This window comes from Miniopterus natalensis, chromosome 9 (genome assembly GCF_054644295.1).
Source record: "Miniopterus natalensis isolate mMinNat1 chromosome 9, mMinNat1.hap1, whole genome shotgun sequence".
Classification (NCBI taxonomy): domain Eukaryota; kingdom Metazoa; phylum Chordata; class Mammalia; order Chiroptera; family Miniopteridae; genus Miniopterus; species Miniopterus natalensis.
In genome coordinates this window covers 182,142-208,815 of record NC_142089.1, presented here as the reverse complement: position 1 = coordinate 208,815, position 26,674 = coordinate 182,142, and the positions used below count along the sequence as shown (strand labels likewise).

At 62.5% G+C, this 26,674-nt stretch overlaps 2 protein-coding genes across 2 annotated transcripts; both read left to right on the top strand.

Moving 5' to 3' along the window:
- The first annotated feature begins 1,158 nt into the window (after positions 1-1,158).
- C9H1orf159 (chromosome 9 C1orf159 homolog) lies at positions 1,159-11,112 on the top strand. The gene is made up of 9 exons (XM_016221917.2): positions 1,159-1,362; positions 4,461-4,550; positions 4,725-4,800; positions 6,182-6,268; positions 6,576-6,641; positions 7,577-7,711; positions 8,730-8,755; positions 8,854-8,884; positions 10,052-11,112. The coding sequence occupies exons 2-9, from the start codon at positions 4,479-4,481 to the stop codon at positions 10,147-10,149; spliced, it is 591 nt and encodes a 196-aa protein (XP_016077403.1). The 5' UTR covers positions 1,159-1,362; positions 4,461-4,478; the 3' UTR covers positions 10,150-11,112.
- Positions 11,113-15,881: 4,769 nt separating this feature from the next.
- On the top strand, positions 15,882-18,942 carry RNF223 (ring finger protein 223). The gene is made up of 2 exons (XM_087820737.1): positions 15,882-16,054; positions 17,452-18,942. Exon 2 carries the CDS (start codon positions 17,461-17,463, stop codon positions 18,349-18,351), a length of 891 nt encoding a protein of 296 aa, XP_087676863.1. The 5' UTR covers positions 15,882-16,054; positions 17,452-17,460; the 3' UTR covers positions 18,352-18,942.
- The last annotated feature ends 7,732 nt before the right edge of the window (positions 18,943-26,674 follow it).

Sequence of the window (26,674 nt, the reverse complement as noted above, 5' to 3'; positions counted from 1 at the left end):
CGAGCAGCGGCCGCGAGGAAACCCGCGCGGACCTCGCGGGGCCCGCGGAGGGCGGGGGCGGGGGCGGGCTCGCCCCCCGGAGCCCTCGGCGCCCCCCGGGCCAGCTCCGCGAGCCCGGCGTGACCGCGCCGCCGCGTTCCACTCAACGCCGACCCCACGAAGGCTGTCACCCCGAAAGGGGCGGCGCCGGGCCGCGGGCGAGCCGGGGACAAAGGCGCCTCCCGGGCCTCGCGGCGGGAGCCCCGCAGGAGACGCGCGGGGCGAGCCCGGGCGCGGCTGTGAGAGGCCCGAGCGTCCCGCTGCGACGGGGTCGGTCGGCGCGCCCTGCGGCCCCCGCCGTGCCCTGTGCTCGCCGAGGCGGCCGCGGTCACTTTCTCCGAAGCCGAGGCGCGCCCCCGGAGCCTTCCGTTCCTGCCCAAAGCAACACGGACGCGACCGAGGCCGCGGCGGGCAGACCTGCTGTCTGCGCCTCGCGGCGGCCTCTGCGGAGGCGGAGACGGGCCGGGCCCAGCGCCCCGCGGGCCGCGGGGGGACGAGCACCAGCACCCCCAGGACATCGCCCTCCGGCTCCTCCCGCCGCCGCTGGGCTTTCCGGTCTCCTAGCAACGCCAAAGATGGCGTGCGCGCGAGGAACCCTGGGTAGTGTCGTCCCAGCCCGCACCCCTCCCTCCCTAGGCTGGTACTGGGTCCAGGGGCCAGGACCGAGGAGCCCCAGACTACACTTCCCAGGTCACTCCGCGCGCGCCTCCCACGGCCTCGCGAGAATCCTGCGCCGGAACCCACCTGGCGAGAGTGGGCTCTCGCGAGGACCGCTGGGAAGTGTGGTTTGGAGCTGGAAGTCTCTCGCCCTGGTCTCCGGGCTGCTGCAGCCGAGAGACTACAAGTCCCAGGGGCCACCGCGCGACCGCCTGGAGGGCGGGGGGTACGAAAGAGGAACCCTAAGGGCGCGGGGGTGAGTGAGGGGCTGGGGGCTGGCCGGCTGCGGGGCGGTGGGGCAGGCGAGGGGCGGGGCGGCCCCGGGGATGCCGACGCCCGGGCTGGGCAGCTCGGGGCGGGGCGCGGAGGCCGGACAAAGGTCCGCGGGGACCCGGGGGCCGACCGGACCTTCCCGGGCGTCGTGGCCTGAGGAGCCCCCGTAACGGGACCTGGAGCCGCGTCCCCGAGCCCCCGGCGCCTCCCCACGGCGTCCGGCCGCGCTGGACCGTCCGGGGCCTGCGGGGCCTCTTCCCTGAGGTTTGCGCGCTTATCGCCCGACACAGCCCGGGTTCAGCCGCCGCGGGGCTTCAGGTCGCAGGTGCGCGCCGGCCCCGCGTCGGTGAAGCAGACGGTTCGGCTCCGGTGAGACGAGGCCAGGCGCTTCGGGTACGTTTTCCACAGCATTTCAGGGAACCGCGCTTTGGCCGGCGCACCTTCTGCCGAAGCTGTCGGGGCCGGAGCTCGGACCCGCCCCGTCCCCTCGGACTCGCTTTGTCCGCGGCTCCTCGGCGTCGCCGCCGCGCGGAGAAGGCCCCGCGGCCCGTCCTTGGCGCCCGCTGCCAGGTCCAGCCAGGGTCCTGCTGGCCGCGCTGTTTGCAGCAGCTCCTGGGAGGAGACGGAGCCCGGATGGCGCAGGAAGCTGCCCTTCGTGGCCGAGCAGCCCCCGCCCCCCTCCCGAAAGCGGGGCGGAGGGAGCCCTGCAGGTGGTCGCTCAGTGGCTGGTCCGCTGCAGCCTCCCCAGGGCCACGCCCCCCCCCCCACCCCCAGCCCCTTGTTCTGGGTCAGTTACAAGGGCCGCGGTCACCGCAGCACATGGCCCTTGGGCGGCTGCCCAGCACGCAGAGCCCTTGGGTGAGCTGACCCCCAGCGGTGGGCAGCGCGTGCCCTGCGTGTGCCCAGCCCAAAACTAAAAAAACAATGTATTGATTGATGTTAGGGAGAGAGAGAAGCATGGATTTGTTGTTCCACTCATTTATGCATTCACTGGTTGACTCTTGTATGTGCCCTGACCGGGGACTGAACCCGCTGCCCTGGTGTGTTGGGAGGACGCTCTGGCCAAGGGAGCTACTGGGCCAGGGCCCCGAAAGTTTTCCCTTATGTCCAGAAGAGCTGTTGACCACTCTTACTTTCTCCCCCAGCACAAGACAGGGTTTTGTGATGGAGAAGCATGTCTTAGATTGAGAGCAGCTTTTCACATTGGCTCCCTTTGCTGGCTTAGGAGGTGACCAGCCCAACCTGCACGGGTGGGTGGATGTCCAGCAGGCCCTCTGTGCTGTGCCCAACAGTGGGAGAGACAGAAAGGTCAGCACACCTGCTGCCCCCCTCCTGCTGTCCCCCCTGTCCCCCATGCCCCCCCTCCAGCCACAGTGCCTGGAAGGCAGGGGCCGTGGGGGGTCCCCCTACTCCTGGTGGGTGCCCAGGCAAGCCTGTTGGGCAGCCTGTGCACATGGTTGTCCTGCCAGCACCCAGCCTCTGACCGACTGACTGAAAATCAGTCCACCCAGTTACCTTTATGCATGACTTGTTCAGAATCACATGACCCGAAGACGATTTTTTATTGAAGCCAGTTTTCTAAGGATAAACAAGAATTTGAGAGAACAAATAGTTCAATTTAAAACCTCACCAAATTTCTCATTACCTTGTAGAAATAGTTTTACCCAGTTATTTAGCTTTTTGGCTCCAGTAAGGTTTTCAGAATAGAAAAGGAATTGCATTTACTCAGTTGGTTTTGAGGTGTAATTCCCATGTAGTTACAAGCACAGTCCAGTTCCACCAGTTTTGACAAATGTGCCCAGCTGTGGAACCTGCACACCCATCATGCTCGAAAACATTCCTGTGGTCCCTGAGGGTCCCCTCGTGTTGTGGGCTGAATGTTTGTGCCTCCAAGTCCATAAGTCGCAGCCCCAACCCTGCGTGAGGGTGAAGGTGTGGCCTTCGGGAGGTGGTTGGGGGACTAGAGGTCTGCAGAGTGGACCATGGTAGGATCGATGCCCTGATCAGAGGGGAGAGACCCCTGTCCCAGCTCACGCACCCGGGAGAGGCCACATGAGCACACAACAAGGGGACCCTATCTGTGAGTCAGGAAGGGGCCTCACATACCCAAATCTCCAGGCCCTAGTTTTGGACCTCCAGCCTCCTTCACTGTAAGAAACAGGTGTGGGCTCTGCTGGCTTGTCTTATCCAGAGCTGACGGGAACCTCATAAGCCTTCCCAGACCTGACCCCCAGAGGCAAGCACTCCAGTTTCTGCCACTGCTCCTTAGATTTGTCAGTGTGAAATTGCGTTTTAACAGAGCCGAACCACGCCTGCCCTTTGTGTCCAGCTCAGTTCCTGCATCACCGCTCCTGGGGACATGCCACATTTGCTGGCCTGCTCTCTGGTGGGACAGGGGTTTCTCCGGTTTGGCTCCCATGACTAAAGTTGTGCACATTCTTGTACCCATTTTCTGTGGCATGTTCTCCTTTCTCTTGTGCACATACCTGGGGGTAGAGCTGCCCCGTGGGGCCTCATGGCCCAGCAGCAGACTTAGTTTGCATTTCCTTGAGCTCACTGACCTGAGCAATTCCATGTGCTGTTTCTGCCAAGTACATGGTGTTCCCAGAGGGAACTTTTATATGAGAAAATACTCATTGTGCTGTGATTTGGACAGATTGCAGCTGTGGTCACCACCCTAGACGTTGGCAGAAGTTTGCTAAAGCCTGTCTAACCATCACATCGGGGTTGTGCAGGTCTGGCTGCATTGGGAATGCGACAGCTCAGGCTCTGAGTCACTCACCAGTTGAGTTCAAGTGTGTTAGTGTTGAAACTTTGCCTGCAGTGTGTGGCACTGTCTTGCTCTGTGTTCCCTACCCCTCAAAAGTTTTTCTGCTCTAGTGTGGCCCTGCGTCATGATTTTAGATACTGACCATTGTCACCCCAGTGATGTCTTTTGCTTTTCTGTGAAGAAAGTGGGGGTGCAGCAAGACACCACCGAGTAGGTGTGTGTTGGGGCGGAGGTGCTTGTGACGGGATTAGAGTTTTACTAGGACAGAACGAGGTGATGGACGGGAAAGCCTGTCTGAGCTCATGTGCAGGAACAGCACATCCCGACCCTCCCTGCTCAGTCCTTCCTCCTGGAAGCCGTTGGGCAGAGGTAGCCATTCAGAGCACAGATCAAATGGGCTGATCACAGCCCCTCTGGTCCCCCTGCTGGGGCAGGGGGAGCTCCAGATAGGAAGTCCAGTGGGACCTGGAGCACCAGAGGCCAAGGCCCTCGCCTGGTTTGGCTGCACAGTGACCAGCAGTGGGCCTCACCCAGCACCTTGATTTGCAGGCCTCGGACCAGCAGGACTTGGGTCGTGAGACTCCGGTAGCTCAGCAGTCCTGACCGCTGAGCACCAGGTGGTGAGGAGCTGGATGTCTGCAGCTTGCGTCCTGCGGGGCCAGGTCAGGTCCTCTGCCCCCATGCCTTCCTCGTGGCTGCACAGCACCCCTCTCTGTTGCAGACCCCGTGCTCTTGGGACATGGCGCTCCAGCGCACCATCCTCCTGGCTGGCCTCCTGGTGGAAGTTGCCAGCAAATCCTCAGAAAGTACGGTAGGTGCCCTGTCTGCAGCCTGGGTGCCAGGAAATAAGGTTGGAGCCGGCTGGTCCCAGCCCCTCATAGAGGCAGGGCCGTTTACCCATGGGGGTCTCACCTTCAACCTCTAGAGGTGCTGCATGAGCCGCCTGGTCACGGGGTCTAGAAACTGACCACTGTTTCCCCTCTAGGGCCAGCAGTCCGAGTGTTGTGTGGACATGGTGGATGTCAACACCACCTGCCCAGGCACAAGCCTGTGTGGCCCAGGTAAGCACTGTGGTGTGAACCAGCTCTAGTGGTGGCACTGCTGAGCTCAACACGCCCAGTGAGGGGCAGGGGGCACACAGACCTCTCAGGGAGGGCACAGGAGGAGACCGGGCTCCATGCAAGCCTCCCTCCTGGCCTGGCTGCCGCCTCCTGGCTGGTGGGGCACAACCCTGTGAGGAGATCTGAGCAGTGGAGGGTGTGGGGAGGCAAGGGTGTGGAGCTCTGCTCCAGGGAGGCCCAGCTGGGCCTGAAAACCCAGCTGACGGAGAGAGGCTAACGGGAGGAGCCCTTGGGAGGAAATGCTGGGGCCAGGGCTTCCTTCTTGCACCTGCTGTGCTTTTAAGTGTCTTGAGCTAAAAATAATTTTTTGTCAGAGAGGCATGTTTTGGGCAGTGTATTCTGGCTCCCTTCCATCCCCCATTTGAAACTGTACCTTCAGAAGTTTCACATGTCAAAAGCCAAGTTAGTGGCTGTAGAAACACAAGCAGCCAGGAGCTGGGCTGGGTGCGCCGTCCACACATGCAAGCCGCTCGGTCAGTGGACAGCTGTCTCGTATCAGGAGTCACTGTTGCGGATGGGCTTCCACCAGTTAGGTCTTCATGGTGGCAGCAACCAGGGAGTAGAGGCAAAAGAAAGATGAAAGCTGATGGTTGGAGCAAATGCAAACCCGGTTTCTGTATCGAGAGCAGTCATCCGAGACAGTTTCTAGATTTGGGCTTACAGCCCCTTCAGGTGGCGTGAGGGCGGCAGTGGCATCTTCGGCGAATTTCCCGGTTAGCACCCTGAACGCCTGGTGATGGCACTGGGGGCCCCTGTAGATGAAACATCTGTGAAGCTCACTGTGAGTGGCTGCGGCCTGTGGCTTATCCCTGGATTTTGGTCCATGGCCAGCACTGACCTTCAGTGTCATCGAGCATGTGTGCTGTCAGCCTGTGCTAAGTGGTGAGGAAGTTAAATGATAATGGTGTGGGACACAATTCCTTCCCAGCTGGCAAGACGGACTGTCTATCAGCTGCTGGCTGGGGAGGGCTGGGCTGCTGGTGGCAGCCTCCGTGTGGAAGGGAGTGCTGGGACCAGGGAAGGTCTCACCTGGCCGAGTGAGGAGTGTAGCCGTCCAGGCCCCAGTGGAGGTGATGTGAGCCCTGGAGTCGAGGCCATGGTGGCGGGAGGCCCTGTCCAGAGTGTGAGGCCCCACAGCACCCGTCTGCTTCAAATCCTTGTCCCGGCCTCTCTGATGCCATCCTGACTTCCGGGCAGGTTAACTAGCGTTCCGGAATGAACACTGTTTCACAAACCAGGCGAGTAGGCAGACCGCCCGCCAGCACACAGTGAGCTGACGGCTTTGCTCGAGCTGAGGCCCGTCTTCCCTCTGTTGGCACAGGCTGCTTCAGGCGCTGGAACGAGGATGGGAGTGCCAGCTGCATCCGGTGCAGGACCGGAACCTACAACAGCTCTGAGTGTAGAAGCCGTAGGTTGCCTGTCCACCCACAGCTCCACCTCATACCCACCTGGCCTGCCTCTCACCAAGTCCACGCCTCCAGGTTCTGGAGGAATGGGCAGGAGTTGCCTTTCCTATCCCCAGAGCAGTGGGGGCCCCACCTTTCCCTGGACCCTACTCTCCCCAAGTATCTTCCTGTGAGGATGACTGTGGGCTGAGGGTTGCTCTGCCTCTACAATCACAGCCATGACTCCCTGTGGGGCGTGTCTCTGGCTCCCTTGGGGTTCTCACGGGGTCCCCACACATGGTCCAGCACTGACAGGTGTGCTCCCCACAGTTGTTGGCCAGGGCGCACAGTCCCCCTTGAACAGGAGCACAGGGACACCTGGACGGCCGAGTCTTGGTAAGTGTCCTGCTCACGAGACCAGAGTAGTGCCTCTGCGCAGGTCTTGGGGGAGGAGGCATCATCAGAGCTGGTCCCAGCGTAGACTCCACCATGGGTGCTGGCCGTAGCAGTGCCATGTCCACATCAGGGTGAGACTGCCCCAGCCATAAGCTGTGTATGGGGAGCAGGGCCACTGGAGTGTCTGAAGTCCCTGGGGCTGTGGTCAGTGGGCAAGGGCCTTCTCCCTTGCCTCTGGATGGTCCCAGCAGGTGGAAGCCCTTAGAGCCATGAGTCACACCCTTTGCATCACTCTTAGCCTTCCAAGGCTTTCAGTCCATGGTGACTGGGACCTGCAGTTCTCCAGAGATCGGAGGACACCCTAGGTCTCCCTGCCCTGTCCCCAGTGGCTCTTCTAGGATGGGGGGCTGGGAGGACTGCAGACACTGCCCACCAGACAAGTCCCTCTTCCCTCCTGGGCTCCAGGGGTGGGCACAGGACCCACCTTCTGGACGCTGTCCTTGGCCTGCTCTTACCTGAGGTGCCCGCTGGGGCCACTGCAGTCAAGAAGTGACAGTGCTGGGTTATAAGGGGTCATGTCCCCAGACCTGCTTCCTGAGGTACCTGGACTGAGGGCTTACGCCATCCACGTACGTCTCGTGACCAGAATGGCCCTGCACTGACCTGGCTTTGGAGGCCAATGGCACCAAGCAGCCACCCTTAGGGTGCCTGTAACCAGGACTGGAAGATTTGAGGTAGACACACTTGCTGACTCAGCTGGGATTCCACCCTCCCAGCTCCTACGTGGCACCCTCCTCGTGCCTGTCTCAGGGTCAGAATGTTACCCCCCCCCCCAGCTGGCAGGTCACCACCCTGCCAGAGCCCTGGCCCCTGCCTGTGGCCAGCCCCCGCGCCCAGGTGTGTGCAGGAGGCTGAAGCCCTGCCCTTGCCTGCAGGCGGCCCTGGAGTGGCAGCCTCCCTTTTCCTGGGGACCTTCTTTGTCAGCTCCGGCCTCATCCTCACCGTGGCTGGTTTCTTCTACCTCAAGCGCACCAGTAAATTGCCCAGGCTCTGCTACGGAAGAAACAAAGGTATTTCCTTGTGCCCAGCTGGAGGCCCCTGACCAGCAGCCCCTGCGAGGCTCCGGGTGCTGCCTGGGGGACACTGAGAACTGGAGGCTGTGCTGGTGTCCAGCCGTGAGGCCTCCTTGAGAATAAAGAGGGGCTGTCACCTCCTAGGGATACTCCATGCAGACTGTGGGGTAGCAGCTGCCCCTCTGACCACGTCCTCTCCCCACCCTCCCGGGGTTGGGAGCAGCCAGGCTGGTGCGAGGACAGTGGGGCTCCAGGCTGCCCAGCTTACCCTGGGCCTGGACACCGGCCCTGCTTCCTCCTGAGGACACGGGTGTCACTCCCACTGTGCTCTTCAGGGTGCTAGGCAGGTGGGCAGCCAGCAGACCTGACTCCTCAGTGGACAGTCTCAGTGGGCAGTTGGCCAGAGCTCACCTGTTAGAGGCCTTGGCTGGGAACTCCTCAGCTGGCCTTGTGACACCCCTGCCTGCCACCCTCAGCCAGCACTAGGCGCTTTCGTGGGGCTGCTGGAGCTCCCTGGTCCCAAAAGTCGGGGCCTGGCCCCTCTGCCTCTCAGGACAGGTGCTCTGGGGTGAGCTGTGGGAGGCTGCTGTGCAGTGGTGGGCCCGGGGCCTGCTAAGAGTCTCTCCTCTCCGTTGCTCCACAGCTGGGCTTGCTCAGCCTAGGTACCACAGTCCAGGGAGAGGGCAGGGCAGCAGGGGTCTGGTGGCCGGTGGAGGAGGGGATAGAGGTGGTCTCCCTGAAGCACCTGCTGGGAAACTGGGAAGTGTAGAGCTTAGTAGTGGCAGCCTTGAGAAAGGCACTCTGAGGACTGGCCTGTGAGCTCTGCTGAGGCAGGAGGGTGGGACCTAGGAGGGGGCAGCCACCCCCGAATGCAGATGAGAAATGTGGCCGGGCTTAATGCCAGGTGAGGGCACTGCTGGGGAAAGGTATGGGAGGAACCTCTGCAGGGCCCTGCCCAGGATAAGGGACCTCATCCTGCATGGCCTCCAGGTGACACCTGTGCTCTTACCCGCAGCCCCAGCCCTGCAGCCTGGCGAAGCCGTAAGTAACCTGGGTTGGCTGAGTGCCCTCACGTCCTGTGCCCTGTGTCTATGCCTGTGTGTGCGTGTCTGCAGTCTCACTGTCCTTTCCTTTTCAAGGCCGCGATGATTCCCCCGCCACAGTCCTCAGGTATGTCTGTCAGCTCTTACTGTCCCTTGCCTGCCCAGGTCCCTTGTCTCTGGGCAAGAATTTCAAAATGCCAGACGTGTCTGTGGGATCAGCTGCCCTCCGGGGGCCACAGCCGGGTCAGCAGGGACTTGAGCATCTGGCCCCACATCCTCCATCCCTGGTGGCTCTGGACACTGGCCAAGTCCCCCTTAATCAGCCATGGCCTTCCTGTCTTTCCCCTTTGATCTCTGAGACCTTGAGTCCTGGCCCCTCCTGAGGGCTGGTGTTTTAATTTTACCAGCTCCAGGTGTGACACGAGCACAGGTCATACGGGCATGCACCTGGCCCCGCCCTAGCCCGGTCTCACCACTGTGAGGAGGACAGAAGTGGGGACAGGAGAGGATGTCTCCTTTTGGGGACAGTGAAGCTCCTTGGTCAAGGCTAGATTCCGCTGTGTTCCCTGAAACACTTGTCCACGGTTTCTTTAAAGCCGCCTGTCTACAGCAGCTTGCATTTCCCGAGTCCCCTGCTCGGGTCTTCTACTGCCACCCCAGCAAACAGCCACACACAGGGCGGGTGGAAGCTACAGAATGCACCCCCCACAGGTCAGAGGCCAGGGTCAGAAGTGGAGGGTGTGGGCGCCCTCTCTGGAGGCTCTAGGGGAGGGTCCTTCCTGCCTCTCCCGCCTCGGTGACTCCAGGTGTCCCTGGGCTTGTGGCCGCATCCCTCCAGCCTCTGTCCCATCTGCACGTGGCTTCTCCCTTCTCCCTGTGTCTCCTCATCTGTCTGCCTCCCTCTTAGGAGGACACTGGTCACTGGATTTAGGGTCCCCCAGAGATCCAGGGGGATCTCACCCCATGATCCTTAACTTAGTCACATCTGCAAAGACCCTTTTCCCAAGGTCACATCTGCTGGTGCCAGGGCTTAGAATGGGGACACTTTGGGGACCACCCTCCAGCCCTGCGCTGCGTCATGTGGCCTGTGGTTCTGCGTCATGGACGTGCAGGCCCTGCCCAGGCCAAGGTGCTCAGGGTGCAGGGGTCAGCTTACACTCATCACAGAAGCTCTCCGCTGCAGTGGCCCGCTCCCCGGTGGGGCCTAAGTGGGGTCTGCTCCCCGTGGCAGCTCCACGCCCCACTCTCCACCCAGGCTCCACGCTGACCCCACCTATCTCCGACCCTGTTTCAGTGCGGAAGCCGCGCTACGTCAGGCGGGAGAGGCCCTCGGACAGGGGCACAGGCCCTACTGCTGTCTCCTTGGTGGAAGCCCGGGTCAGCAATGTCTGACCGGAGGCTCACCTACAACTCTGCACACCGCCTTGGAGGGAGCCCCGCACACAAGTTAGGCTCCTCCCAGTGAGGCCTCGGGACAGGCCTGGACTCACCCCTGGCTCAGCTCTGTGTTGCCAAGTGGCAGCCGGCCAGCTTCCTGAAAGTGCTGTGTTCCTGCCCACAGCTGCTCAGCATAACAGACCAGGAGCAGGCATCCCTGAGACGGGCTGGGAGCGAGGATGTGGGGGTCTGGGCCCCTCAGGAGAGACTTGAGGGACCACTGGGCTCCTCCATGCCTGCAGCGCTGGGCCCAGTGAGCAGACACCCTTCTAAGGGCAGTGAGACAGAGGCTGTTGGGTGTTCCAGCTGGTGTCCAGATGGAGGTGGGCAACAGGGACTTGGAACTGGCCCTCAAGGGCTGTCCTGCTGTGGCCAAGCCCATGACCACTCATTTCCAGGAGCTGCAGAAGTGATTTTCCTGATTTCCTGCTTACTTCTGTCTGTTTTTAAGAAGAAATGCAAAAAAAGAAATGAAATGCATTTTGTAGAAAAGTGAGAGACGCTGCTTCCCTTGTCTGCTCCCCACTCCCAGGGCCCCATGCACTGCGGGGCTTTGTCCATCCAGGACGGACACTGCTGCAGCTGCTGGACATCAAGCCCAGGCCCCACAAGGATGTGTCTCCAAGGGCCCTGTTTACCTGGGATGCGCTTGGATTGTCTGGCCATGCTGACCTGTGGAGAAAGTGTGCGTGGCCACCTCCCCTCAGCAGTATCTTGCATTTTCTCCTTCAGCGTCTGATTGATATCGGAGGGGCTGGAGGTGGGCCCAGCATGGTCAGCCTCTGTGCCCTTCTGCATGGCGATGCCTGTCTCAGGCATTTCCAGTTTACAGATTCAAGCTTGTCATCCATCCAGCAGCGGGGAGCCAACTTAAAATTAATGTCCAATAAATGTCAGGGCTTTCTCTGCCTGTCCTCACCCCTCTGGGCTCCTCTTCCTAAGTAGGGGTGAGGCTTCACTCTCCAAGCTGCTGTCCCTTGAGGGGACGGAGGCTGGGAGGGTGGTGAGTGCTCAGCAAGGACTAGGACCCCTGTCCAAAAGCCTGAGCCTCAGCCAGGACAGGTTCCCGCATGCAGCCCTCACCGTTTGGGATGTTATTCCTGGGAGAAGGGGGCTTGTTCCTGCCTTATGCAAGCAGGATGACTCAGTGGCCCCCCAGCCCCTGTAGAACCTGAGATGGGTAAAAGTGTGGCTGCTTCTTAGAAGGGCTTTTCTGTAAAATGAACAGGCCTGGTAGGGACCATGGAGACCACAGGGGACCACAGGCCCCTGTGCAGACAGGACACCCATGGGGCCCCCAGGAGGAAGTGACAGATGGGCACAGTGCCTGCTGCAGGGGCTGGTGGGCATTTGTTGACTTGCAGTGGGTGGGCTGGCCAAAGAAGGCCCAGGGCCTTATCCCCAGAGCTGCCAGGGCTGAGCTGTATTGTTGCAGGACAGCCCTGCCCATCTGTCCACTATCGCCTGGAGGGCATGTCCTTAGACCTGCTCACCTGTCCCTGGGAATGCCTGGTCTAAGATTGACAGCTGTCCTGGCACTTGGGGGAACGTCTGCTGTGCCCCGGGCCTGGGCTCCTGCTGGGCCAGGGAGGGCAAGAAGTTGTGTTTGCACAGCCTAGGGTCTGCAGGAAGACTCCCCAAGGCTCTGTCTATTGTTCTGGAGACAGTGCCCTGGGAACTGCCTGCCCCGCTTGTGGCCAACAGCTCCCCAGGGTGGGGCCCTGGCAGGGAGGGAGGGAGGCCACCCACCTGTCCCTGAGCTGAGGTCTGCCGCCTGAGGGATGTCTGGCCAGACTGAATCAGTGATGGGTGGGGTCCAGTACTAGTCCTGGTAGGAAGGGACGTGGCCAGGATCCTGGGGTGCTGTGGAGGGAAGAAGCTGCCCCCCTATGGCTCTTCCACTTCACAAAGACTGGGGGTTGGGGGGAGAGGTAGGGAGACCAGGGTCAGGTTCCCAGTGGCTTCAGGGACCACAGGGAAGGGAGGACACCTCACAGCCAGTGTGTGCTTGGCCCCCGAGGTCAGGGGAGCCCATCTAGGCCCTGAGAGGATGGGGAACAAACCAGGGCATAAGCCGCAGTCCTCTGCTTCCGTGTTAGCACCAAGCCGGGCTTCTGACTTGGGGCACAAAGCAGGAAACAGAACCATGTTCAACCAGGACAGCAGGTCTGGCTAGTCAGGCCCTGGAGGCCCAGGCCAGGCAGAGGGGGGCCCTCCCCAGCCATCTGCACCTCTGAGTGCCCCCTGCCCTCTCCGTCTCCTCCCATCCAGAAACCAAGGGTCACTGTGGCCAGCTCCACATCCCTTCCCAGCCCACCTTGGAGATCCTGCCAACTCTCTCTTGGAATTTCTCTCCTTCCCACCAGCCCCAGCCCCACATTCAGCTGCCCTTCACCTGACCTTTGGGGCCTGTGTGGCCTGGCCCCTTGGGCCCTCAGCCATACCAGCCTCTGCTGCTGGGCACCCCTGGGCCTTGGTGCAATGTCTCAGGTCCCCAGATGATAGGAGTGGGATTGCTGGACTCACCAGCCCTATGACCCTGGGTGTCCCGGCTGGAAAGCAGGCGGTGGGGCACCAGAGGTGAGGGTGGGGCCGCTGGCAGAAGCAGGTGGTCTGCAGTGGGGGCCCTGCACAGCCCCCTCCTCAGTTTCCATCCTGAGCCCCTCACCAAGCCATTACCTGGACTCCAGGCCCTCACATAAGGGGCCAAAATGAGGCCAGCTTGTGGGGTCATTAGCTCAGGCCAAAGCAGGCAGGTGGGGCACCATGTCAACCACCATGGGGGTCTGAGGGACTGCGTTCCCCACCACACCACAGGAGGTGAGCATGGTCCAGGGTGCAGCCCTGGAGCCACAGCTGCAGCTCAGTGATTCTGTCGTCCGCCCAGCACCAGAGGCCCTGAGAGCCAACAGAGGTCAGCAGGACAGACCCACAACAGCGTTGGGAGGGGGGTGCACAGGGCATGACGAGCGAGCGGGGCCTGAGGAGGTGATGTGAAGGCAGAGATCCTGGCCAGGGGCCTGGGCATGGCCCCCAGAAAGAGCCGGCCACAGCAAGATGGGCGAGGAGGCCAGGCAGAGCCACCTTGTTGGGAGCCCAGCACCCAGAGGGTGGGGCAGAGGCTGGACCCAGGTGCTTGGCCCACCCAGAGGCCCTGCTTCAGCCCAGCCTCTGCCTCCTGGCACCAGCCATGTCGGGGCCAGGCTGGCACGCCTGGTCCCAGGGGAAAGAACCGCAGCCCTGGCTGTCCCAGAGCCTCAGTGTCAGTGTCCCAGCTGGCGAGCATGGGGCCGCAGAGGCGTCGGCAAGTTAGCCTGCATGGGGCCAGCAGGGGTCAGCCCTTGGACCTCCAGGGCCCCAGGCCCCAGAGGAGCCTGGCAGGACCGGGCTCCCCTCCCCACATGGTCATTTCCTGTGCTGGGCAGCATGCAGGGAGGTGTAGCCAGTCCTGTCCTGGTCCTGGGAGTGGGGGACCATGCAGGGTGGGCCTTGAGGCCCAGTCCTCGCATCTCCCCTGGCTGAGGAGGCCTATGTCAGCCCAGGACGCCCAGGCATCTTGAGGGCTCAGGGCTCCCACATCGAAGAGCCATGACTGTCCAGGGTGTCACTGGGGGCCTGTCCTCTCCCCAGTCCAGTGAGTCCCAGGGCTATGGGGTCACACGTCGGCATCCTCACACACATCCCTGCACCTGCACACGCAGGGACTTGTGTCACTCAGCCAGGTTAATGTGCTGGTGTGCACGCCCCCCACCCATCGCCACAGAGGACACGTGCAGCCCACACACAGGCACAGCTGGTCCTCTGCCGGCTGGGGAGTGAGCAGGTGTGTGGGCCAGGTGGGCTGGCCAGGCCCCAGCACCAGGGTCTGGCCCGCCTCCTGTTCAGTGAGGCCTGGTCACGCCCAGACGGCACATTCCTCAGGGATTCCTCTCCCTTTGCCTCTGGCCACTGACTGTCCCCTGAGGAGCTCGAGTGACCTCAGAGCTGGGATATTCCCGGGAGCCCTCAGGAAGGTGCTCTCAGAGCAGAGGGACCGAGGACACTTCCTAGAGGCAGCACGTGACCCCGAGTCACAATCCCTGTGGGAACCTGAGCCCCATAATGCACAGGCTGGGCCACTCCCTCCCAGAGGCTCTGTACATGGAGGCCCCACCCTCTGTCTGAATTCCCACCCTCCTCCCTGGGCCCCCCACTCCCTTCTCAGGGCCCCCCCTCCTGTCAGGCATCTCACTGAGATCCCCCCATCATAGGCACACAGAGGAGCCCTGGTCCCTTCCTGAGCCCAGGTCCCCCTTCTCTTCCTGCAGGGATAGGCCACTGCCCCACCCCCTCACAGTCACCCCACATCTCAGCCTCCACATGAGAGCCTGGGCCCCCCATCTATCCCATCTCCCTGTGGCTGGCTCCTCCTGGGGTCCCAGGCAGCCTGCTCTGTGTACCCACCTCATGCTGGTCTTCCTCTTGCTGACCTCTGACCTCTGCTGACTCTCAGAGCGTCTCCTAGTGCTTTTGGGGCTGGGCGGTCTCGGGGAGGGTCCCAGGCCACCAGCTGAGGGGGGTCAGTGGACACCTGCCAGGTGAGTGGGCCAGCCTATGGGTGTAAGGCAGGCCATCCCCCCATCAGGGTGGACACCCCTCCCCAACAGGCTCCAGATTGGGGTCACATGTCAGCGGGGGAGGGCGGCCATCCTGAGTCCAGCATGGACATGCACTAAAGTGTGCTCCTCGCAGCTGAGGGGTGGGGGCAGCCTGCCATGACCAAGGGCCGGGAGGGCCGGGCGTCAGGTGTGAGGGGTCTATGCCACTCAATAAGCCCTGGCCCCTCCAGCACGGCCCAGGCCCTTGGGGCCCCAGCGAGGCCTTTGCACAGGAAGATTTCTGGAGCCCCTGGCTGGGTCAGGGGTTTCCTTGGGCTCCAGGATCCCACATGTATAACCCAGGGTGCCCCCAGCAGACACCCTAAACAAATCCTTGTGGCCCTCCTGCTCCCTGAGGCATCCTTACCTCTGACCCCGTCCCTTGGGGGCGCTCTCTGCTCCCAAAGGCTGTGGGGGGCAGGAACTGGGTCAGCAGAATCGCAGGTGCAGGAGGGCCATGTGTGTGAACACGGGTGGCACATACGTGTGGACGCATGCATGGCAGTGGGTCTTGTACACAAGGTGGGGGGGCAGGAACGAGGGCTTTGGAAGGAGGGCATCGGTGAGGTCACAGGGTGTGATAAGCTGGGCTGAGAGTATGAGTGAAGGGCTGGGAGGCCCCCCAGGAGGCCCCTCAGGTGCCACCAGGGCCCTGCACTAGGGCTGTGAGCTGATCTGTTTTTGGAGGGGCTGCTCCAGCATCCAGGGGCTGCAAGGGCAGGTTTCACCCAGACCCACCCCCAGGACCTGCCCAGGCTGCGGAGGCCAACACTGACCCCCCAGCTCCACCCCCGGCTCTGATCTCTCACCTCTGATCCCCGCCCTCTGCTGCCCAGCTTACCAGGGAGAGAACGGGAGGCCAGCCAATCCCGAAGCTGAGGCCACGCCCCTGGCCAGCATGACCTGAGAGTATAAATACACCTGCCAGGACCCAGCCAGAGAGTTCACACCTGCCTCAGCACCCCACAGCTGGAAGAGCACAGGCAACCTCCTGCGCTCCACCTGCCAGGAACATAGCAGAGGGCACACCTGCCAGACCAGGGCCACCAAGACAGCTGCTGGCGACCAGCCCGTGGAGGGACATCTGCCAGGTGGAGCACAGGCTGGGCCTGGCCCAGAGGAGACAGCGAGCGTCGCTGGAGCAGGAGAGCTCGGAGCCTCAGAGCCTGGCCGTGGCCGGCCAGGAGGACCATGCCCTGGCCCCACTGACCCCCAGCCGCCAGGTAAGGCCAGCTCAGCTGGCATTCACCTCTCACCTGTACAGGCTCAGGGTGGGGCAGCTCCTCGGGCGTGGGGCCTCAGTGCCAAGGAACCGGTTATGTGGGGCAAACTGGCCTGGGGGAGAATGGCCCACAATCCCCCAGATCCTCCCAAAGCTGCCTCTTAACCTGCAGCAACCACTTCACCAGGATATGGTGACATCTCACACTGCGATACAGGAGGCGCTCGTGACATCACAGTGATGTCACTGTGACTCACCGCAGTCAGTCATGGTGCAGCAATATCCGAGCCTTCACTGCATGTCATCATGAGGTCATCCCACTGGCCCATCTAGACTGACCGGAAAGTTAGGGTCAGGGTCACCTCTGGGGCCACATGGCCAGAGTCGTCCCAAAGGCCCTGGTCTCCTCTGTCCACCATGTGGCTGCCTTGGGTGAAGACCTGGCCCAGCAGAGGGGTAGGGGCAGGGCTGGGCAGGGCCCTGGTCAGCAGGCTGGTCACCTGAGCCTGCTCAAGGAGACAGAGACAGGGTCTCCCATGGAAACGGAAGTGGGACAGGACCCAGTTGTGTGCTGGGCCAAGAGAGGACAGGTGGGCCCATGCACCTCCCGTCCCCATCAGTGGGCCAAGGGCTGACACAGGGCCCTCGACCAGCCAGACAAGCTGGCCCTTCAGGTTCGGGGTACGGCTGGGAGACAAACCCTCTTCGGGCTACTAGCCTCTACCCCTGCTCAGGCCTCTCCATCTCCCATACACTGACCAGCGTGGCCCAACCCCCAGCCACAGCATCCTGACCTCCCCCAGCCAGGCCTGGCACCATCCAGTCCTCACATAGTTCCCTGAAAATTGGGTGCCCCCCAACCCAACCAGGCACCTACACTGGGATCCGTGTTCAAACCCACTTCACTTGACGCAGAGTCATATCCTCCTGTGAGAGCCCAGGGCCCGCTGCCGGGTGACCTGGCTGAGTCACCTCACCCTCTAAGCTGCCTTTTCCACTCCGTGGCTGTTGTCACATGACCTGGCCCAGCCTGGCAGAGCCCAGATGTAAATAGTACCTATTGTGGGCCACTGTCATCATCACCTTTCTCTCTGCCAGGGGACAGAGCCAGGTAGGATAGGGCCAGCAAGAGGTGTCCACCAAGCAGTCAGCAGGAAACCCTTGTGCACAGGGCGTCTGGGCTGCTTGGGCCTCAGCACTCAGGACACTACCCCTGCTTCAGCCTGGGAGGAGCTGGAGGGCATGGGGCAGGGTATAGGTGGGACTTTCTGAGGTACCCACAGGTGGGCAGTATCCTTCCTGGGATCTTTGGAACTAGTGCCGGGCAAGAGAGGACAGGCCGACCTCACAGGAAAGGGGCAGCCTATGGTCACTCACAGCCATCTGTTTGTCCCACAGCTCAGAGCCATGTCATCAGGCCAGCAGGTGTGGCATACAGCCATGCCACCCCCTGGCTGGAGCAGCCCCACAGCCACAGTGCCCAGGTCTCCTGGCTCGGTCAGCAACCCCACGTCCCCCAGCTCGGTCAGCAGCCCCAGGTCTCCTGGCTCGGCCAGCAACCCCACGTCCCCCAGCTCGGTCAGCAGCCCCAGGTCTCCTGGCTCAGCCAGCGGCCTCAGGTCCCCCAACACCCCTGGCTCCGAGAAGGTGGCCTCCCCGCTTGAGTGCTCCATCTGCTTCTCGGGCTATGACAACATCTTCAAGACGCCCAAGGAGCTGTCCTGCACTCACGTCTTCTGCTTGGAGTGCCTGGCACGGCTGGCGGCTGCCCAGCCAACAAGCCGGCCTGGCAGTGAGGCTGTGCCCTGCCCATTCTGCCGGCAGCCCACGGCTGTGCCTGCCGACGGGGCCCCTGCACTACGCACCAGCCGTCAGCTGCAGGCCAGGATGCCAGCGCACCTGCGACGGGAGGAGCCCGTGTGGCTGGAGGGCACCAAGCTGTGCTGCTTCCCCCCGCCCTCTGCACCTGGCCTCTCGGCACCCGGCTTTGTGTGCGTGGACGTGGGCCTGAGCAAGCCTGCTGAGCCCACTGTGCCCACACCCACCCCAGTCCCCACCCACCGCCGGGGCCGCCTGGCTCGCTGCTGGGCACGCTTCGGGGACTGGAAGCGCATGGCACTCATTACGGCCCTGCTGCTGGTGCTCTTCTGTGTAGTGCTCTGGCCTGTGCAGTGCGCACTCAGGACAGGGAGCCTGCACTGCCTGTCTCGGCCGCCTAGCAGGCCGCCTGCCAGCACTGCCCCAGCCACCATCACCTATGCAGACACCTTCTCTCTTGGGCCCCTGGCTGACAACTAGGGTTGTCCCATGCTCCATATGTGGGTCCCCAGCCCATAGCTGAAGTCACAGGTGCAGCAGCTGTTGGGAGTCAGTTCCCAGGACCCTAGAGGAGCCCCAGCATCTCTGAGGACCCCATTTGGCTCACCTGTCCCCACTCTATGGGGCTGGTTCCTGATGGGGTGGACAAAAGTCTCCCCAAAGATATAACAAGAATATCTCCAAGATATCCAAACATATCCCCAAACATATCCCCCTCATAACAGGCTCTTATGAGCCCCAAAGAACACTGCCCTAACTCCCATCATACAGTTGGGGAGACTGAGGTCAAGGAGAGACAGCCTGACCAGGCCCCCTCCCTGTACACACTGTGAATTGCCCACGGGGCCACCCTTGCTGAGAGGGGAGGGGGCTCACCACCCTTATTTTCACATTTCACCCACGTTGCTTCCCCAGACCTTCCCCAGGCAGGGCTGGCCCCTTCTGTTGGGTGGGCGTGCTGACCCTGCCCTCTGGACAGGGTGACAGGGCAACGGCAGAGAGCCCAACCCCCCGGTGCCCCTGCAACCCACCTGAATTGTACATTTCTAAATAAATTATTTTGTATCCGCATTTGGTGAGGGGTCCTTACCTTATGTACCCTCCTCCCTGCACCACTGAGTCCCTCCCTCCAGAAAAGCCCTGTCCACCCCTGCCGCAGAGGGCCTCAAGCCAGAGGACACCCCAGCTTGATCCAACTCCCAGCAGCCCCTAGGGCAGGTGAGCCCCAGGTTCCAGGGGGTTCAGCTCCTGTCCCCTCCAGTCTGTGGATGGGCTGGAGCAGTTCTGGACTTGGCTGTCCCTCAGGACCGTGAGGCTTCCCTAGTGAGCTGGGGCAGGCCTTGGACTGGTCCCAAGAATCCCCATCCTCAACCGTGGTCACACGGGGCTGCACCCCCAAGAAGCCACGGCCCTAAGGTCCTGCTGGATGCCTGACTGGAGGACCCATGGACCCCCAGGAACTGAGGACTAAGGGTGAACAGAAGCAGAGGTGGTGACAAGTGTGTCCTGAAAATCACAGACCACAGGTCCCCCAGCAGACCCTCCCTAGGCCAGGCTGGTGAAGCGGAGAAGCCCTGCCAGCCCCTCTCCACCCCCACGGGGTTTTGCCGTCCGCCCTAGGAACCCTGCACCACCAGGTTGGCATGGCCAAGAGAGGCCCTGCCGGTTCTGGCTCTCAGCCTCCTCACCCTCACCCCAAAGCCCTGGACTTCCTGCTCCACCCAGCTGGGCCTCTGCGGGGGTGGGGAGACCCTGGGGAAGATGGGCTGTCGTGGGGACCCAGACGCACCCTTTCCCTAGGCCCCAGCAATGACACAGAACTGGGAGCAGGCGTTTTACTGAGAGCACCACAAAGCCACAGGACCCCTGGGGATGGGATGACATGACAGTGACGACACCCATCACACACCAGTCAGCCACGCACACGGAGCCTCGCCCGTGCCACGGGCAGGGCCAGGCATGTGAGGTTGCACATGCGGTCACATGAGCATCTCACACATTCCCTCACTCAACAAGCATTTATCCACGTGTGACCATAGTGTGATGGCCCAGGCCAGGCCTGGACACGGCAGGGACTGAGCCACTGCCCAGGCCGCATCCCAGGCCACACCACCGTGGGCAGGGCTGAGGGGTGGCTCTGGAGGCAGGGGTGGCGTGCAGGATGCAGGGGAGCCAGGCCCAAGCAAGACTGGCGACAGCTCGCTGGTCACTTGTGTCACACACACAGGCTGACACTGAAGCATGTGGTACAAGGGTCACACATGGTCACTCACTGTGTAGTGAAAGGGGTCACTGGTGGTCACGGGAGGCCTCCCACACTGGGAAAACCACAGCCCTGCAGCCCTGCCCCCACCTGGGAGTCCCAGAGGGGACTGGGACCCAGGATCTCCCAGCGGCCCCTCCCCGTTTTGAGGTGTCCAGCCTGGCGGGGGGCCTGCGGGGCAGGATCCTGGACAAGCTCTAGTCTGTCGTCCCAAACTCAGCACTTTTTTAAAGAAGAAACGAGAGAGGCAGAGAAGCACCGTGGGAGAGCCTGACCGGCCGCCTCCTGCACGCCCCCCGCCCGGGATCGAGCCCACAGCCCCGCACGTGCCCGACCGACCGCGACTCCCACCGGCGACCTTTCGGTGCCCAGGGCGACGCCCAAGCACCTGAGCCACACCGGCCGGGCGGCGGTCCTTCCTGGGCCTCCCGCCCCCTCGTGCGGCCCCCAGGCGGCCCCAGGTCGCGGGTCTGCTGGTTCGCACCCCCACTCCCCAGCTGCGCCCCGGGGTGGGACCCACCGGCAGGGTGGGCGGGGGCAGACGGGCGGGGCTATGCCAGAGGGGCGGGGCTAGGCGGGGGCGGGGCTATGCCGGAGGGGCGGGGCTATGCCGGAGGGGCGGGGCTGTGCCGGAGGGGCGGGGCTATGGCGGATGGGCGGGGCTAGGCCGGAGGGGCGGGGCTGTGCCGGAGGGGCGGGGCTATGGCGGATGGGCGGGGCTAGGCCGGAGGGGCGGGGCTAGGCCGGAGGGGCGGGGCTAGGCCGGAGCCCCGCTCACCCCGCCCGCACCCGCGTCCGTCGGGATGTCAGTCACCGCGACGGTGCCAGCGCGTCCGATGCCCGCGCTGTGGGACCGACCAGAAGGCCTGTGGCGAATTCGCCGCACGAAGCCGTGGCCCCGTCCCGGGTGCGCCTGCGGTGCCCGCCTGGCCCTGCCCGGCCCCGCTCCCCCCTCCCCCCTCCCCGTGGCGCCCTCCCTGTGCCACCTGGGGTCCCCCGGGTTCCCTCTTTCTGGGAGCCGAGGACGCCCGCGGGCTCGGCGGGGCCCCCAACCGTGGTCGGTCGGCTGAAGCACTGTCCCCGCCCGCGGGCGGGCGCCCTCCAGCCATCCGGGCGGTTCTCAGGTGGGGTGGCCACGGGTCCGAGCGGGTGCAGCCGAGGCCCCGGGGGTGGGAGGGGCGCAGGGGGTGAACCCGGAGCAGCCGGACGCGGCAGAAGGCGCGACGGGCGGCCGAGGCCGAGCAGGTGGGTTGGGAGGGAGGATGGGACTCAGGGCTCCAGGTGCCTGCGAAAGGGAAGGGAGCAGGTTTTGGGGACAGTGAGTTTTATTTGGGAAGGGCCAAATGTGAGGGGTCTGCGGGACCCCCCAATAGAGAAAGGATCTGTGCCAGGGACAGAAATAGGCCCCACTGGCCTAGAAAAGACTGAAGCCCCTGCGTGGCCCAAGAGAGACTGGGGAGGCTGCGTGTGTGAGGCCACCCGGGGCCAGGCACCTGGGACCTGGGGCCTGGGGTGAGAATGTGGCTCACCTGTGAGCACCGCCCCAAAGAGCCCAGGCCAGGATTGTGCCCACTGGAACATGGAAGCCAGCAAGGCCAGTGGGATTGGGTGGAGCCAGGTAGGGCCCTCCTCACCCCAGGGTAGCACCTGGTAGGAGGAGGGGCCTTCAACCACAGCTGACCCCTTCCCCCAGCCCACAACACCCTGCAACACCCCTCATTGCTCCCTTCCTGCACCCTGCACCTTGAACTCCTCCCAGAAGCTCTGTTTGGCCTTCTTGCCGGTGTCTGTGGCCTTGTCGAGTTCCTACACGCAGCTCTCAGTGCTTGTCACACTGATCCTCGTGGCCTTGAAGAGCTGGCAGGGAGAGGCTCGTGTCGAAGGTTAGCAGGGTCCCACAGCACCCTCCCGGGGACAGCTGCCTGGGCCCACACCCTGCCCATCAGCCACCCTGCCCCTCTGCCACATGCCCCTCGGCTGCCCTGCACCCTTTTTCCTGGGCAGGTGTGTGCTGGCATCCCAGGGGAGCCACCCACTCTGGATCCCAAGGTTCATGTGTGGGGTGGGGTGGGGCACCACGGCCCCTGACTTTACCATGGGGTTCTTCTTGCACTCAACCAGTTCATTGAGGGAGTCGAACCCCTCCTCACCTCTCCGTCTCCAACACCATACTTTCCTAGTGGGGCCTGGCCACCACCACCTCCCAGAAGTCACCTCCACCCTGGCCACTGACTCCTACCTGGAAGCAGATCATCATGTGGGTGACAGGTGGCCAGCAGTCCAACTTACCCAGCTGCTGTGTGAGCACAAAGTCCCCAGGCTTGCTGACTCTCCCACACCAGGAAGCTGCTCATACATCCCTTTTCCATTAGCAGCTTCTCAGCATCCTTGCCAGACAGGTGCCATGGTACCACCTGACCTGGGGCAGGGGGTGAAAGCACGGGTGAGACTGGGGGTCACAGCCTGGCCAGGTGGGGGGCACAGACCCACATGCGACCAGAAGGCTCCCGGACACAGACTGAAACAGAGACAGACAGGCACACCCAGACCTCGGGGCCCAGGCAGCAGCCCACCCAGGCCAGTCACCATCTGCCCTGCCCACCTCTCTGACCCTGCCCTACTCAGGAGCTTGCAGGAGGCAGGGCAGATAGGCTCTGCAAGGTCTAGGGTGGCCACCAGGTGGCAGCCCGGTCCTCCGCAAGGAGGGGAAAGTCAGCCTCCCAGGCCAGCCCCACCCCCATTTCCCAGTAGATGCACCCTCAGACCTCAGCAGCGCAGATGGGGAAACCGAGCCTGGAAGAACCTGCTCACCCCACATCACCAGCCAGGAGGGCAGGGGTGAGGCTGGCTGCAGGACCCCTGATGAATGCTCGCCCCTGCATCTGGTGCTTGGGACCCTGGGGAGGGCAAGTGGGACAGTCCCTCAGCTTTGCTGCAGTCATGGGGGGTGGAGGACACCTGGGTGGTGCCCAGCAGACCCTATCCCAGGATGCTCACATGCACACGTGCACAGACACACACAGATGCTGCCACTCACTGCTGGATGTGGGGTCCTGGCAGCACAGCAGGTGCTCCTTGGATGGGCGCCCCATTGCACTCACAAAGCAGCCCCCTTCCCCGGCGCTGGCTGGTGTAGCGCTGCACCAGCTCAGCCAGCGTCCACACAGGTCACAATAGTTGCCTGTGTTCTGGATCTTGATGTGGGGCACCTTGTTGTGGCGCCTAGAAGGGCAGCCACTGTTGGGGGACCACTCCCACTGTTACCACCCTTAGCTTCCAGAACAGTCCTTGGAACGGTCAAGGCCAAGGCCAGGTCCCTGTCCCACACTGTGCACCGTAGGTGATGCGCACCGCCCCAGTGCCTCCCAGCCCTCCATGAGAGGCTCAGCCTCATTCTCTGCCCTGCCCCAGCACCTGCCTGGGGCTGCAGACTACTGGGGACATGGCCCCTGAGGCAGTTTCTCCTGGGCCCCAGAGAAAAACGTCTCCCCCTGAGTTCCTGCTGGATCATAAACCTTGGAATCATGGGGCTTTTCGGCTGACAAGTCCTTAGAGACCCAACTCATTTCACTATTCTTGAGCCTAAGAGGATCCATGACCCTGCCAGAGGCCACTGTGCCAGGCAGCCTACTCACAACGCCCCTTGTAGGGATCCTGGGACCCTCACCCTGAGATGCTGCTGGTGGAAGGTGGGGAGAAGCAAGGGCCTGCTATGAGCTAAGGACCTTGCTCAGGCAAAGAGAAGCCCTGTGAGCCCACAGATCAGACCTTGTCCAGCCCCTCATTGATCTAGGGAGTGACTCAGGGTCATAGGGTGACCCTTCCTGTGACCTCCACCCTCACCAAGCCCAAGATATGGGGTTCTGGGTGTGCCAAGTTCCAGGAAGCAGTGACACATGTCTTACACCTGTGTGGCTCCCCATGACAGTCACATGCATGCTAGAATCTGAGCTCACATGCGTGTGTGCACATACTCGAGAGCAGGGGTCCGGCAGAAAGGGCAGGAGGTGCCCAGTTCCTGTCACACTCTAGAGAGGCAGGAAGCTAGAGACCTAAGGCCTATTTGGTTCTCATACACTCCCCTGCCGGGGGTCCTACCCCTAAACCTGGTTCTTAAGGGGGTCCGGAGGGGAGATGGGCCTGTTGAGAGAGGGCTGATTGTCTCAGGTAGGCAGGGTCAAGGGCCCAAGTCTAGAGGGGAGACTAGACCCTCCTAGATGCCCCCCGCCATGCTTTTGCCCTTGGTTTCAGGCTTAGGTAAGGGAGGGGTGCTCGCCATGTGGAACACATCTCTGGTGGCCAAAGGGAGCCTGGAGCAGGGCAAAGGGTCTGGGTTGGGGGAGAGGGAGGGTCTGCCTTGACACCTGCTGCCCACTCCAGGCTCCAGACACCGTCAACCTGCAGGGCTCATTCTGTTCCCTGTGGTCAGAGCACCTCTGACCTCCACCCAGGCCCAGCCCCCATCAGAAAAAGTCCTTCCCACCGGCCTTCCTAAGACTGGCCTCATCCAGCAGGACTCAGGTATCTGGCCCTGGCTATTGAGGGGGCCAGGTGTGAGGGTGTCAGGCCTGGGGACCACCGGGTCAGGCCTGGTGCACGACTTCCCAGGTCACACCTCACCTGCATTTCCCAAGCGCATCTCTCGGAGCCTCTGCGTCAGGCCACCGGGCGGCTGATGCTCACCTGCACCAAGTTATGTCTGCCCCACCCCCACAAAAGCCCCTGAGACCCCCCTTTCCTTAAAGGCACTGGGACCCCAGGTCTGGCCGAGTCACAGAAGTTAGAATAAAAGCAAGTTTTCGAGAGTGCCAAGCTTCAGACCAAAATGCTGACACGTGCGTCTGTCCGGGCTTGGAGCCCAAGGCATGGGGCCCCAGGCTTAAGCGGCCACCAGACCCCCGACACCTCCACGTTATCGTATTGGCCCGGTCCTGTTCTCCCAGGCACTGCCTTTCAGGAGCCTACATGTCCCTCATGGCACCACTTCCGAGACAGAGGGTGTAGGTGGGGGGGTTCCCACGTGACAGGGACACCCAGGCCTTGGCTCTCAGCCCTCCCCCCTGCCTGCCAGCTGCTGGTCTCACCTCTCCAGCGCCCCTCTGACCTCAAGGCGGCTGCCCCTGCCCAAGTGCTCCCACTCCCAGAGGTGCTCTTGCGGCCACTTCTGCTGCCCCCCATGCCAATCTGCCTCTGGGGGGCACCACCTTTCCTTACCTAGGCTCTCAGCCTTGAGATCCCCATGAGGAGTTAGGAATTAGGAATCCCTGGGCCTCTACTGCCCAGACCCCTCCACCACCCCTGGTCCCAACGCCTACTCACCGCTGCTGACCTGAAAGTCCTGCCCTGAGAGCCCCTCCTCCTGGAAGCACCGGCTCCCAGAGCACCCTCTCCAGACCTCCCAGTGTGGGTGCCCCTCTCCTCTTACTCAGCCAGCGGGGAGCCCCCTCCCCCCTCCCCTGCTGGAGTCCACTGGGCTGGCTCTCAGTGCTTCCAGCCCAGCCCCTCCAGACGCACCGGGTCCAGCCCAGCACAGGCCCATCCATTCTACTCCAAACCCCTTCTCCTCTCCATCTGCACCTGGGCCCAGCACTCTGCCCCACACAAGTACCTTCTCATGAAGTCTGTCTGACCAACTCCTGCTTCAGCCTCTCCAGGCCCTTCCTGCAGCACTTCAAACAGACTCCCAAGCACGGGATCCGCCTGCTCCCACCACCCTGACCGATGGCCTGTCCATCCTGCACCCTGGCCCACAGCTGCTCCTTCTGCCTTCCTGCCTTGGCCTTGACACCTTTGCTCACCCTTCAGATCTGCTCACCCTTTAGGCAGCTTTTCCTGGAGCCAGAGCTAGTCCTGCACCTGACAGCTGCCTGCCCCCACCCCCCAGCCACGCCGCTCCACACCCAGGTGTGTCCCCTGAACAAGCAGGTTACTGAATAAGGGGAGTGTGAACGCCCACCGGGGAATGGGCCACCTGGGTGCTGAGCTTATGGGTGTTTTTATTTTCATTTTGCTTTTTTCTAGTGACACAAAATAAAATTTTAAAAGAACACAGTTATCTTTAACAAGTCAGGAGTTCCAGGAAGGCGGCCATACAACCTTCCTTTCCTTCCAGCTCCTGGTTTGAGGCTCACAGCTGCTCCACAGGCCGAACCCCTTAGGGCTTCCTGCTGAGGGTGGGCCAACCTGGGCCAGTGAAAAGGGTCTCCTGCCCCTCACCCACCCCGACTCCCCCCAGGCCCTCCTATCCTTATCGCAAGCCCACTCTCCTCAGACAGCTCCCTCCCCATCCTGTGCCTGGACACACAGACGTTGGCTGACCACATAAACACAAGGGGCAGTGCGTGTGGCAGGGGTGCTGCCTGCAAGGCCATCCTCAAAGAGGCTACCTGGAGTGTGGCCTCCACAGGCCCTACCCCACAAGTGTGTGCTTTCACTGCCTGGGGCCTCCTCGCCAAAAGCAGCCCCCACCCCAGCGCAGGGCCCCCTCCTCCGTCCCGAGTCTGTAAGGGAGCTTGAAGCCTGGTGGGACAGACGCAAACA